Source organism: Phacochoerus africanus, chromosome 11 (assembly GCF_016906955.1).
Source record: "Phacochoerus africanus isolate WHEZ1 chromosome 11, ROS_Pafr_v1, whole genome shotgun sequence".
Taxonomy (NCBI): domain Eukaryota; kingdom Metazoa; phylum Chordata; class Mammalia; order Artiodactyla; family Suidae; genus Phacochoerus; species Phacochoerus africanus.
The window spans coordinates 129624501-129640158 of NC_062554.1; the positions used below are offsets into that span (position 1 = coordinate 129624501).

Consider the following 15658-nt stretch of genomic DNA (forward strand, 5'->3'; position numbering starts at 1 on the left):
ACTGTCTTGACTCATGCTCAGGCACAGCAGTTTTACCCACCACTGCTTTTGGATCATCAGTGCAAATCTATGCAGAGTGGAAACAATGAAAAATTTCCTAGATTACTATAAAAATAACTTCTGGTTTGGGTATCCTCTGAAAAGCTCTCAGGAAAACCCTGGGGTCTGAAGACCATACTTTGAGAGCCCCTTAAATAAGACTGAAGTAGGGTTAGGTTAAACCTAGGCTTGGGAACAACCATGAGATCTGCACCACCATTATGTACTGACTGCCAAGTTTCTCAGAAAGGAAAATCTATTAAGAAGAAAATGATATCCACAGGACCATACACTAAGTCAAAAAGCAAAGGTGGATTTGAGGATGTAATTCTAGATATCAGGGGTCAGCAAACTCGCATTGCGGGCCACAGGGTGAACATTTTAGGTTTCCTGGGCCATATGATCTCTGTTGCCACTAATCCACGCTGCTGTTGCAGCACAAAAGCAGCCACAGACAATACCTAAATGAAAAAGTACGCCTATGTTCCAATAACTTTACATATGGATAGGAATTTTAATTTCATATAATGTTCACATGGCACAGAATAATATTCTTTTGAATCCAGTCAACCATCTAAAGATATAAAAACCACTCTTAGCTTGCAGGTCATATAAAAACAGGTGGCAGGCCAGGTTTGGTCTACAGGCCACAGTTTGTCAACCCTTATTATAAACTCACATTGTTTACTTCATACCAAATAAAGGAAGTTAGAGTGAAAACATTTACTGGCAGCTAAGCTCAAATTTCAAATCAGTTTTAGATGCTACTTTGGCACTATATCAATAAACACTGTTTTCAAGGATTTTTTTCAAATCCTTAGAATGCCCATAAAGTACTAATTTTGTTCCCTAAAAGCAACAGATTTCATTAAATCCATAATCCCAGAGGAGTTTCGCTGGACCTAGTGGAAATCTTTTCAATTCTCTGACATTTCCACTGTACAGACAACGTTTTAAAGTCCATCTTTCCATAGCAACCTATAAAATTATCTATCTACTGCTATGAGCAATATATAAACTTGACAAGAGATTTTTTTTTAGTAATTTTTAAATATTCTATATAGTCAATACAAAATTTACTTCAGTGGTATCATTACAGAACCTGGTCCATTGAAATTAATAGGAAAAAATGCTGTGGTTTATACAGCTAATCATCAAGGAAAGGAAATGCTGTTACAGATCTTTTGTCTGCTCTCTGGTGTCTTGTCACTGTAACCTCCACATCATCTATCACATTGTACTGTTCCATGATTTGCCTAATTTTCCTTTCTAACGAGAACAATAATACCAAAGGGCAAGAGGATAAAGTTATGTGTACTCAGTTTCTTGGCTTCTGACCACAAAAATCTAGTCACATAGTCATAGTTCCTCTTACTTTCCAACCTTATTTTATTAGCAAAGGAAATCATGATTAAATGAAATCACATCAGAAAAGTAAGACCATGAAAATACCTAGGGAGAAAGAGAGTCAAATAAAGTAATAAATGCATAAATATTCTACACAAATTGTTTCCTTTTCAAATTCTATCCAATTCTAAATGAGGAATGTTTCAAAGTAAGCAAACAAATAAATACTAGCCAGTTAGGAAGAGGAAGTTTTTTAGCCTAAACAGGAGAAGCAAAAGGAAACAAAGACTTCTAGTTCAACCTTTCTAAAGGACAATTTGGCAATGCATATCAGATGCAAAAAAAGGCTCAAATTTCTGGCCGACACATTCAGCAATTTATACCAAAAAAGATGTGAAAAAAGAATCTAATATATGAGTATCCATCATAAAAATTAGTAAAAACTTGAAAATAACAAATTCCTTACAATAGGAGATTATGGCATATGCCTATGATAAAATACTATACAGCTATTAAAAATTATAATATAGAATATTTAATGCGAAAGTATTCATGCTCTATTAATCAAAAACAAAAAACTACTAAGAAGTATACATAGGAGTTCCCGTCGTGGCGCAGTGGTTAACGAATCCGACTAGGAACCATGAGGTTGCGGGTTCGGTCCCTGCCCTTGCTCAGTGGGTTAACAATCCGGCGTTGCCGTGAGCTGTGGTGTAGGTTGCAGACGCGGCTCGGATCCCGCGTTGCTGTGGCTCTGGCGTAGGCCGGTGGCTACAGCTCCGATTCGACCCCTAGCCTGGGAACCTCCATATGCCGCGGGAGCGGCCCAAGAAATAGCAACAACAACAATAACAACAACAAAAAAAAAAAGAAAAAGAAGTATATATACACATACATATATATATTTATATACACCACACACACATCCATACATACACTATAACTCTAATTTCAAAACACACAGAAAAAAAGGCTAGAAAGGTACACTAACACTACTTTTCCCTGTACAGTGAGGTGACAGCCGACCCTTATCCCATTTGCTGTATGTGTATGGTAAGCCCTTAAAGCTCTGTATGTGAAGGATGTCAAACCAGATACAACAAGGGCTAAAACTGGGAATTTGTTTGAAAATAAAAATATGTTGTACGCACATAATTTCTAAAATGCAGGCCTGTATGAACAATCCAACAGCCAGTGCCAAGGAATTTCTAGCTTAAGAGAGAAGACAGAAATGATTATAAAGACAGATCTGTTTAAAGCAGACTAACCCCTGACACTTCTTCCTTTCTTATTTTCTTCCTTTAATTATCCTCTTAAGATGCACCCTAATATACCTGAAAAGCCTAACCTTATCACAGTAACTCAACAATACACTGAAACTAATCCAGTACTCCCCGATATGTTTCTCTTGCACATTGAAGCAATTTATAAAGTCTCTTCTTCTCAACCAGCTCAAGAACACTCCCCTTCACCACCTCAGCACTGAATACAAAGATGGGGCGGAGACAGGCAAATCCTCAGTAGCTAGTTTATTTGTCTCATATCATTAATAAATCTACTTAATACAGTGCTTGTGCACTCCTGGAAATCACAGTTCTGTCATTCAAACTGTTTTACACAAAACTACATGTATAAGCATCACATGAAATGGACACTAGTTCCCTAAAACCCAGAAAGTTAACAGGATAAGGAGAGCTGCAATCAAGAAAGAGGGTCTCAGTTCAGGTGACAGGAAGAACACTGTGGATAAGGCAGGGCAACAACTGACAATACAGAGGCTAGCTGTCACAAGTTAAGCCAACCTGAAGTCAATCCATGTTTAAAGAGGCCCTCCAGGCCACCCTGAGAGTAAAAGGTGCATCCTTTACCAACACCATCAAGTCAGAAACCTAAGCCTTCTTTGGAAAGGATGGGGGGGGAGGTGAGGGGAGTCAAAGGTGCCATAAAAGCGTTCTGCCTCCAGGTTCATATCACAGAGATTCAAGTCTCAGGGCTATTAGAGGGCCCCAGGCGACTGGTTGAAAAGCAGCTACAGACAGGAGGGGTTTGTATAGCATTCCAGTTCACCTACCTACCCTCACCTTCTGTGCTTTGAACTGCTCAGAGTAGGGCAGTACAGTGAAATCTGTCTAGGACACCATCTCTGAAAGACAGACACCAGGGAAAAAGGTTGAGTTGCCATAGAATAAATCTTTATACTATAAACTATCAGAAATCTGTATTTGAAGACCATCTGCAAAAAGAGATCCGTTTCCTTTCGAACAACAGGTGGTCTCTCATGGCCAACTATATATAAAATATATGGCCTCATTACTATTAGCTGATAGCTTTCACTGAGCCCTAAGGTTCAAATACTGTCATAGTCACTGAAAGGGAGTTTCTACTTTTCATAGTAACAATGACTCAGGCTTCACACACATGCAAGATATCTAGCAGGCAGAACAAAGGTCACCCTGAGGGAGAAGGTTATCAGTCTCCACTAAGAAACAAGCCCTCATAAATATGATTTTAAGTGAATATCTAAATCTAAAAGTTGATGTTAGTTAAATTCCTGTACTTCACTACCAACTCATCATTCAGTAATAGCTACTGCTACTGAAAAAGAACCATTCCTTTGACGTTTCACGTTTTTATAACGTCCTTGGGACATGCCTCTGCTTCAACCTTGAAAATTTAGAAAAAGAATATCAGAATATCTATTGCATATTTGGTTAAAAAAAAAAAGAAGCTCAGAAAACAACACATCAATCACAATTACAACCCTAATACTGTTATCTTATCATAAACAACAAAGATCTATGAGTTGGCTTCCATTTCTACCTAATGAATTTTTATGCTGCTACTTCCCACAATATACTCTGCAAATCAGACCTGCTACCAGAACACAATGAGCTTTCTATACCAAAGATGTATTCTCCCTGCCTTCCCCTCCAGAAAACTAAATCTAATGTTAAAATACAGTTCTGTGATTGCTATTAAATATATGGAGTGCCTTGATTGCCTTAGGCACCTGGCTTAGCTTCTCTTAAGTTCCAATTTTTCTTAAATTTCTTTTTAATAGCCGCACTCACGGCATATGAAGTTCCCGGACCAGGGACTGAATCCAAGCCGCAGCTGCAGCAACACCGGATCACTACATGGGGTCAGGGATCAAACCTGCACCTCCACAGTAACCCCAGCTGCTGCAGTTGGATTCTTAATGCACCACAGTGGGAACTCCTAAAATTCCAACTTTTAACTATAAAATCAGAGATTATCACTTCCAATGTTCCTTCTACTCTAAAACCCATTCCCACAACATATCATGAATTTCTTGTTATTTGTCCCACCCAATTCCTAAACTCTTAATATCCAACATTATCTTCAATAGCCCTAGAGTTGTTAAGGTTCAGTATTTATAATTTGTGTTGTTTTATATGCCCACATACACACAATGACACATTCTCATTTGTGCCTATCTTGAACTTTTTTCCTATTTATCTTAAATTTCCCCATCAAAGAAAATTCAAGTAATAAGGGACAGTGAATAAAAGTTAACTTAAGAGAAAAAGGAGCTTCGAACTTAAAAAGCACACCTTAACATAATACAGGAGGACCTAGAATTATTTCAGTAACAAGATTTAGAGTTCTCATGGTGCCACCTAGTGGACATTTGCACTAAATTCTACTTTAAATTTAAATTGCTTTTAATTAAGCTTTCTGTATTTTGTCATCTTTGAGCTTATCTACATAATGCAAAGAATTATTACTCTACCATCAAATAAGTATACAAACCTTGAACTGAAGGTTATTTTAAGTGGTCCCTTATATAAACCAGAAATAGATGCTATTCTCAAAATGTACATCTCATTTACTCTAAAATAGCTACCTCAAGACAGCTTAATAGACCCATTCTTTTGTCTATAATTGTTACAATGAGCACTTGGGGAGCTTTTACTCCACAATTTACAGGCAAAAAAAAAAGAAAAGAAAAGAAAAAAGAAGGAAAAAAAGTAAATTTGGCTACTACAGGAGACATTTAAGAATATTCACTCTTGGAGTTCCCATCATGGCACAGTGGTTAACGAATCCAACTAGGAACCATGACGTTGGGGGTTCGTTCCCTGACCTCGCTCAGTGGGGTTAAGGATCTGGCATTGCCATGAGCTGTGGTGCGGGTCGAAGACGCAGCTCGGATCCTGCATTGCTGTGGCTCTGGCACAGACTGGCAGCTACAGCTCCAATTCAACTCCTAGCCTGGGAACCTCCATATGCCGTGGGAGCAGCTCAAGAAAACTCAAAAAAAAAAAAAATTTACTCTTAAGATATGTTACATATAAGAAGCTGATCTCTCAATTTGTATTTACAAATTGATCACCTAATTATTTTCTCTTATTTTCTGCATACACTTGGAAAACGTCCCTCCCAACACTGCAGAAGAAGTAAGGTACGAGGAAGAGGAAATGACACAGGTTACCAGATGAGCTTATACCAACATCAAAGGCTCAATATCAAGGCCAGCATGGCAGTAAAGCAACCTACATTCCTCCAACAGGCCAACAGATGAGAAAAACATGTCAAAAAATTCAATTCCCATGCACCATTTTGGCCAGGTTTCCACAAATGTCACAGTAACTTCATAGCTAAGTTAATTCAACAAAAAGAAGGAATTTTAAAAAGGAAATAAGATGTGAACAATCAAGTAAATCTTTCATTTTTGAAAAAATATAGTTTAATTTCATTGAACAAAGGAGGAAAAGCAACCAGCATTTCATTTTAAATACAAAAAAAATACTTTTTATTTAAAAACCTACTGAATAATTTTATAATTTTCAATTTCATATTACATAAAATATATTTAGCAGTTAATCACCAAATTATTGGTTTTGCTAAACTTAAGGTGTTTCTTCTATCACATTACAGTATAAAATAATGAATTTTTTTAAATCCAGTAATCCAGCGCTTTTGTTTTCCTTAGAAAACTTTCTTTCAAGGTAAATCAAGACTTGACTGCATTTTTACGATACTAATAAAATAATGGTCACTTAGCCTCTACACCTGTTCTCCGAGGGGTGATAAACTTGTCACGTCATTCTACCTCTACCTGAAGGACCCTGACACTGCAGACTAGATATTAAGATTTGCCCCTCTGGCTCATTCCACTGGCAAACTAAATCACAAGTATGGAGAATGAATCCACCTTCAAAACACCATTTAAAATACTACACTCAGAGGAGCTGTTATGGAGTGAATCGCCCCCTCACATTTTGGCTCTAAATCCAAATCACAAGCATTTGCCTCCACAATTTCTCCACCTTCCAATTCACTGCATACCTGCAAGGCCTGGCTGGCTGCCGGCTCTCCCCTCTTTTCCTACTAAAGGCCCTCTCCCTTGGTTGTCCCTGGGGTTCGCAGACCTTTTGGTATGAAAGTAAATCTTCCACTTGCCCAGTATGCCAGGCAATCTCACGATATTTAAAAGTCTTTTCTCGTCTCAAATAACAATGCATGTGCAAGCTGTCTGACACTCCGACCTGCATTTGCCAACAAGGTACCTTTTTCAGCAGCATTAATTAGCCAGGTATAAAGGCTTTTAAAGGGAGGGGGCAAAAAACATAAACATTAACCGCATTTCCAGGCCCACGTTTTTTACTCTTCATGGACCACGGTGTGTTTTAGAGATGGTACAGTAGTTAGAAAACCAAGCTCTACAATGAAAGGAGAAAACGTCAGCATTACTTTTAGATACCGTGGGTCTTCCTCTGTGTTTTTAACTGAAAGGTTGCTCTCAATTTCTCTGACAAAAGTATATTCCTGAGTGACAACTGCTTCCAAGGAAAACTCTTCTTTTTGAAACATCAAAGGTAAACTCTGAAACAAATTAACTCTACTTGTGCTGTAAGTAGGGTGGCCCCTACACCCAGTTGGCCCAGGCAGTTCAGGTTTATGCTTACTGTCATGGCAGACAGTAAGTACAACAGTAACATCTTTGATTCTCGGAAGTGTCTCAATTTGGACATTACAAGCTTATAAGGTCGGGGACATAACCTACCTTAGGTTACATCTATGTTAACGTATTAACAACCACCTTTTATTACAAAGAGCCTTTCATATTCTGGAACGCCACCACAAAAAAGGCATCCTAATAATGCTCCTCTTCTCTCCTAAACTAAAGCAAAGGACAAAAGATCTCGGCACCACGTCCCTTCTTATAATAAAATAGGTTCCCAAGACACCCTTCTCTCACCATGGCTGACTCCTACCCAGGTAATAAAGACTTAGTATGGCTATCAAAGAATAGAACCATTCCCAAATCACATATCCTTCAATTCCTGCAACAAAAAACAGAGAAAAGAAACATTCGGTAACGACGCTGAAGAACTGTGCTGAAGAACTGTGCTCCTCGTTGAATACTCTCCCACAAATCTCTTTAACTCTCCTATTACTTGTCCTCTTTTGGACATCACCAAATTAGCAAATTTTACAGGCCGAAAAAGCCCTCTCCTTCTTTCAGGAAGAGGTTATCTCAGAGGCAACAGCCAGACAGATCAGGTTAACCCAGAAACCTCACCCTCCAAGGAAACTAGTGCTAGATACAGACACCTTGAGATCCCACGCAGTGATTGGATTTCCCAAAGATTAGTAAGGGCCTCAGATCAAATCAGGTCATGGAGAATAGATTCCCCCCCCCCAAAAAAAAACCTAATGGATTGTAAAGTAAAATTACTGTCAACAATGATTTTTTTATGACCTAAGCTAATTCAGGGTGGATTTTTTATGACCTAAGCTGATACTGAGGACCCAGTGGAAACCCCTGGGCCTAAGGTCCCCAGTGCATTACACAGAACACAGATATAAGTTAATGGACTTTGTTTCAAGTCAATGGGAGCCGTCACGAAAAATAAGCAAAGCTCATCACTTCTCAATGTAGTACCACCAAAAGAAAAACAAATTTTAAGTATATCAGCCCACATAATGGATGGGAACTTGTTGCTCTTATCAAAACAAAATGGGAATTTACTGCAATAGACCTATGTCGACACGTCTGTCAGTGTATGACATCAACACACATCCCACAAAAACATCTCTACTATGAGATCATGGCTGCCTCTGATGTTAGAATCATAAACCAATCTCCTCCACCATACATTCTTACCCAAGAAAGAGATCAAGAAATATTACCTAGTCAATGGTTTCTCCCTTACGGAAACCAAACCTAAGTCACCTCAAATAAATCTAATTACCTATTTTTTTTTTTAAAGACTCTCCCCACCCCTGTCCCCAGTCTCTCTCTTTTAATTCCAAAATATTTTCTGGATGAAAACTAGCAAAGAAAATTCAAGGACCAAAATGCATGTATTTTAAATCTTCATAAAAATTCAAGGATGGTTTAAGAGAGAGATAAAACGAGATCAAGCATTCCTGAATTACAGTGAGTAAAAGTACAAAAATTGCTTTGATTTAGACTCATGTTATTATAAAACATATCAAAAACACTATAACTGCCTCGGATTTATTCTTTCTAGAATATAACTAAACTTTTAAAGCTAGTCTTGAAACTAATTGTCTAAAAGTTAGATGCTTCCAAATAAACTTTAGCAAGGCATTCTTATACTAGACAATACAAATTCTAAACATGTATTACACCACATTTCATCAAATTTAAGAAGCCATTAACTGTAGGACAAAATCTCTATTTTATATATCACTGAGAAATAAAAAAGCTGTCAGTTAAATGCAGATATCAGCAATGCACTCAATGTCAGTGATATTAAAATGTGAAAGGAAAAACATCAGAATTAGTCAAATATTCTCAAATTCCTTTATCAATCTAATTTTGACAATGTAGATATGATATATAGACTTCTGCAATCCAAAATCACTGACATGAAAAAGAAAATTAAAATCTCTTACCTTCTGTACTACACTCAGGAAAGCTATCAATGAGGGAATCCGAATAAGCTTCAACAGGACCAATCAATTCTGAACCATCATTGATTATTCCACCCTAAAAAGATCAGAGTAACTGTGTTTCACTGTCAATAAGAGTTTTTTTTTTAAATCAGTAATGAATGAACAATAGTTATCTCAACTAAGAATTACCAAAACATTCCTCTATTAAACTAGACTACAGTTGCTTTTAAAAAAACCAATAGGAATATCCAATAGTATTTCACCAAATGTAACAAATGCACCACACCACTGCAAGATGTTAACAATAGGGAAAACTCTGTGAGAAAGAAAGGGAAATATACAGGAAAACTATACTCTCCCTGCGAAATTTTTCTATAAACCTAAACTGCTCTAAAAATAGCCTATTATTCAAAAATTCAATAGGAATTTTACAGTGTTTCTAAAATGTATGGCTTTTTATAAAAGCATGTTATTTTATCCACAAATAACAAGTGCTGGAGGGGCTGTGGAGAAAAGGGAACCCTCCTGCACTGCTGGTGGGAATGTAAACTGGTACAGCCACTATGGAGAACAGTTTGGAGATACCTTAGAAATCTATACATAGAACTTCCATATGACCCCGCAATCCCACTCTTGGGCATCTATCCGGACAAAATTCGACTTAAAAGAGACACGTGCACCCGCATGTTCATTGCAGCACTATTCACAATAGCCAGGACATGGAAACAACCCAAATGTCCATTGACAGATGATTGGATTCGGAAGATGTGGTATATATACACAATGGAATATTACTCAGCCATAAAAAAGAATGACATAATGCCATTTGCAGCAACATGGATGGAACTAGAGAATCTCATAATGAGTGAAATGAGCCAGAAAGACAAAGACAAATACCATAGGATATCACTCATAACTGGAATCTAATATCCAGCACAAATGAACATCTCCACAGAAAAGAAAATCATGGACTTGGAGAAGAGACTTGTGGCTGCCTGATGGGAGGGGGAGGGAGTGGGAGGGATCGGGAGCTTGGGCTTATCAGACACAATTTAGAATAGATTTTAAAAAAAAAAAGGAGTTCCCGTCGTGGCGCAGTGGTTAACGAATCTGACTAGGAACCATGAGGTTGCGGGTTCGGTCCCTGCCCTTGCTCAGTGGGTTAAGGCGTTGCCGTGAGCTGTGGTGTAGGTTGCAGACACGGCTCGGATCCCGCGTTGCTGTGGCTCTGGCGTAGGCCGGTGGCTACAGCTCCGATTCAACCCCTAGCCTGGGAACCTCCATGTGCCGCGGGAGCGGCCCAAGAAATAGCAACAACAACAACAAAAAAGACAAAAAGACAAAAAAAAAAAGAATAGATTTACAAGGAGATCCTGCTGAATAGCATTGAGAACTTTGTCTAGATACTCATGTTGCAACAGAAGAAAGGGTGGGGGAAAATGTAATTGTAATGTATACATGTAAGGATAACCTGACCCCCTTGCTGTACAGTGGGAAAATAAAAAAAATTATAAAAAATAAATAAATAAATAAACTGAAAATACTTAAAAAAAAAAAAAGCATGTTATTTTAAATCTATCAAAAGTTCTCATTTAAAAAAATACAGAAAAAGGGAAAGCCCACCAGCTAAAGTGCTGGATATTGTTCAGTATCCTCAGTAGTTTTACTAGTCTTTCTAATTAGCGGTAAATGATGGACTCCATTAGGAAGTCACTTAATTTTACCAAATTAAAAACTATAGCATACCACACAGCACCTCAAGTGATCCCAGAAGTGCCTTATATTTGGGAACCACTTGCATACAATGTACACAGATCCAAATAAATTTAAGATGTTTTATTAAAGAGACATTTTTAATAAATACAAAACTGATTTCTTCTCCATGTGGCCATCATCTTAATTCTATCTCTAAGTTTGCAAATTCAGGCTTGAAAATACTCTTCTCTTACTCTGCATCCAACTAGAGAATGCTATATCAGGCATGCATGGTGTGATCTGTGCTGTGGTTTTATGGACTAAATGCTTCAATCAGAGATATAAAGGCTTATAACACTAATAATTGTTAACTAACTAAAATAGCAGCTCTTCCAAAAAAAAAAAAGAAAGAAAGAAACCGAAAAAACAAAACAAAAAAACAGAAGGAGTTCCCATGTACCTCAGGGAGTTAATGATCTAGCACTACCACCACAGTGGCCTGGGTTGCTGCTGTGGCTCAGGTACAATCTATGGCCTAGGAACTTCCCCATGCTACAGCAGTGGCCCATGGTAAATAAATAAATAGCTTTTCCGCTCTTTAGCAACCTTCCTTCTGCCTTCCACGAGCAATTCTATGTCCCCAAACACTTTTACCAGGATCACAAAACCCAAGAGAAATACAAGACCCCTATTTTCTATGTCTGCACAAAAAACTCAAAAACCATCTTTTTTCCTCCACCCCCAGCAACTTTCTTTACCTAATCGAAAGTCTCCCTGACAGTTTATCTCTAAGGAAGAGAAATTTAAAATGGTTCCTCACAAATAACCAAATTTTACTTCCCTGTTAAGTAAACTAAAACTTAGAAAATAATTATTTTTAACAAGAATTTCTATCACTTCGTTCTATTTCTTTATTGAAATATTCAAATCACAGATTATAAGTGAATTTTACTCTAAAAAGAAGAGTATATGTCCTAGACTAAGCAATCTTTTAAACAATCTCTAAACCAAATCCTAAGAAAATATAAAAGCATTCTTGAGAATTTTAATAAAGTTGATTTTACTTAAATCTCACTTAACAGAAAGTGCCTTTCAACTATTAACCACCTATAAAATGGAAACAATGTCTATATAACTCAAGGATTTGTTAGAACTAAAAGATTTCATACTTGCAAAATGTTTAGAACAATGTAAGCACTCAATTTTTGTTATTATTACTAGCTGATATAAAGTCTGCTTATAAGATAAAAACAAAATACTAAAGAATGCAAAAAATGTTTCAGCTCATAATCTGAAATTTTACTTACCTAATTTAACAAATACTATTACACAAAATAAATAATAAAGAATGAATATTTAATGAAAAAATAGTAACAAAAACTGTTCTACAAAACCTTAAAAAAGGAAGTAGAAAGAAAATATACCACAATTCCATTTTAAATTTCTAGTTCAAAAATATTAACTTTTTGGTGTTTCTGAGTATGCAGTAAAAAGAAACTGTTATTATACAGCATTTCAAAGGTTTAGATTAATAATGAGTCAATGGGGGAGAAGGAGTTCAGATATGCTGGAATATCCAAATACAGTGATAAGTCAGCCAATGCTCTACCCACCCCCACCAAAAGGCAATGATAAAACTACAAAAAACTGTCAAAACCACCAGAGAGTTCTGGAAATTGACCAAAAACATAAAGCAAATTAATATATGGCTACTCATTAAAAAAAAAAAAAAAACCCACAGAACCACCGTTAAGAACTTTTGGGAGCCTGTGGCATTCTTGCCTGGGGTTGTTTCCATCTTCCACCCCAGCTGGGTTGCCATGGTAATTACACAGGGAAAGGCAAGCCTTAAAAACCAACAGATTCACTTGCAGAAGAGGCTGGCATGATTCAGACTTAAGCACAGAAAAAAGGCCACCCCACACAGCAGCAGTAACAGTAGCAATGTCAATGCCAAACAAATGGCAAGAACAGTGGCTGGGCAGGCATGAAGCTGCAGTGAGCAGAGGACCAGCACATTAGCCAGGCATTTAGAGGGATATTAGCCAGAAAATCACACAGCCATAAGGTTTCTTAATAAGCTCTTACCTATTTCTGCAGGAAAAATCAGAGAGGAATCAATTCTATTTGCAATCCCTGGCAAACCATAGGAGGGGGCACACACACACAGGAAATGCAAGAGATCGCAAAGGAAAACAAAAGCCAACTTTTAAGGCAAACTTAAAACTGCTGGAACTTTGAAAATGCACAAAGAATCATCAGCATAAGGGAGAAGCATGTAACGAAACAAAGATTATACAGGGCTAGCCCCTACTTAGCCACATATAAAAGTGCAATAAAAAATTTAAATTGAGAAAAGATATTAGAAGTTAACACATCTCACATCAGACAGACTCCACAAATTTAGTACAGACATGCTACTAAACACACCAACGAAACAATAGCAACAATCTTCAAACGAAAAAAATCAGAACAGAGTTGTTATATCACCAAAATTTTCAGTGTTCAACAACAAAAGTATGAGACATACAAAGAAAGAGTAAAGTATGTGCTCCAGACACAGGGGAAAAGAAGCAGTCAGTAGAAACTAACTCTGAGGAGGTCAAAGACGTTGGACTTAGAGGCAAATACTCCAAAGCAGCTACTTGCAACTACATTCTAACAACCGAAGGAAATCATTTTTAAAGGAAAGTACGATGGCTATGATTCATAAAACAGAAAAAATAAACAGAAATCATTAAAAAAAAAAGAACCAAATGAAGCGTTATTCATTAGCAGCCAAAAGTGGAAACAATCCACATGTCCATCAACTGATGAATGAACGGGTACTTAATAAATGGATACTTATTCATATCCACTTACTGGAATATTACTCAGCCATGTAAAGGATCTAAGTGCTGATACATGCTACAATATAGATGAACCCTAAAAAACACTAAGCCATAGGAAACAAGTCAGATGCAAAAGGCCACACACTGTATGAATCCATTTATGTCCAGAATAGGCAAACCCATCAAACAGAAAACAGACTAGTGTTTGCCAAGGGTTGGGGCAAGACGAATGAACGTTAATGGGTATGAGGTTTCTTTATGGGGTAATGAAAATGTCCTAGAATTAGTAATAATGGCTGTATAATCTTGTGAATATACTAAAAAAAACTAAGCTGAACACTTTAAATGGTGAATTTTACATTATGTGAATGAGTCTCAATTTTAAAAAAAGAACCAGATGAAAATCCTAGAGTTGAAAAGTATAGTAACAAAATTTTAAATTAAACTACAGATTTGAGAAATAATAAATGAACTTGAAGATAAATAGAAACTACCGAATATGAAGATCAGATGGAAAAAAACTGAATAATAATAAAGAGAACCAGGGAAGAGCTGTGTGATAATATCAAGCATACCAACTTATATGTAAGTATGTGAATACCAGACATGAGAGAGAAAAAAAGGCTTTAAAAAATTTGAAGACGTAAGGGCAGAAAACTTCCAAAATTTGACTTTAAAAAATTAATCTATGAGTTCCATGGTGGCTCAGTGATAACAAAACCAGTTAACTAGAATCCATGAGGATGTGCATTTGACCCCTGACCTCACTCTGTGGGTTGAGGATCCAGTGTTGCCATAAGCTACAGTGTAGGTCACAGACACAGCTCGGATCTGGCATTACTATGGCTGTGGCATAGACCGGCAGCTACAGCTCCAACTCGACCTGTAGCCTTGGGAACTTTCATATGCTGTGGGTGTGGCCCTAAAAAGAAAAAAAAATAAGAATCTACAAATACAAGAAGATAAATTTTATCCAAAATAAAATAAACAGAACAAGACCAACACACAGTGACTCTGATGAAATGCAAAGGTTAAATCCTGAAAGGAGCAACAGAAAAAGACTTAGTGGAAGTACGGTACAATTAACAGCTGACTTCACATTAAAAAAAGACAGGAGTTCCAGTTTTGGAGCAGCAGAAATGATTCTGACTAGGAACCATGAGGTCGCGGGTTCAATCCCTGGCCTCACTCAGTGGGTTAAGGATCTGGCGTTGCCGTGAGCTATGGTGCTGGCCGCAGAAAGACTAGGAAACTACTGCAAGCAAACCTGCCTTACACATAAAAAGCTGAAAGAAAATGACAACATATGGTCATTCAAATCCACCTGAACAAATAAACACCAAAAAAAGAAAAGGTAAATATGAGGGTAAAAGGTAATATAAAAGACCACATAAATACATGTTGTTCTCTTTTCCTCTCGTAAGATTTTTAAATGACATCGTAATGCTGTACTGATCAGTTTATAATCTATTTGAGGTATATGTGATAATTATACCACAAAAAAAGGGGGAGTAAATAGAGCTTTACGGAGCAAACTTTCTATATTTTACCAGAATTAAGTTAGTATTCTTCTAAGTAAATTGCCATAAATTAAAATACATATTTTAATCCTCAGAGCAAACAGTAAGAATATAACTTTTAAAAACACACATTACAGGAGTTTCTGTCGTGGCTCAGTGGTTAACAAATCCAACTGGGAACCATGGGGTTGCGGGTTCGATCCCTGGCCTTGCTCAGTGGGTTAGGGATCCGGTGTTGCATGAGCTGTGGTGTAGGCTGCAGATAGGGCTCAGATCCTGCGTTACTGTGGCTCTGGCGTAGGCTTGGCAGCTGCAGTTCCAATTGAACCCCTA

At 37.3% G+C, this 15658-nt stretch overlaps 1 protein-coding gene across 7 annotated transcripts in view; it reads right to left on the reverse strand.

Moving 5' to 3' along the window:
- Positions 1-15658, reverse strand: part of RPS6KC1 (ribosomal protein S6 kinase C1) — a 183661-nt gene that overhangs the window by 120564 nt on the left and 47439 nt on the right. For 5 of the 7 annotated variants that reach the window (XM_047751827.1, XM_047751829.1, XM_047751828.1 and 2 more), the window contains one exon: positions 9280-9373. The exons of the other annotated variants lie outside the window; for them this stretch is intronic. In XM_047751827.1, coding sequence (XP_047607783.1) covers positions 9280-9373 — 94 coding nt within the window. The remainder of the gene's footprint in view (positions 1-9279; positions 9374-15658) is intronic. 7 annotated transcript variants of the gene reach the window in all.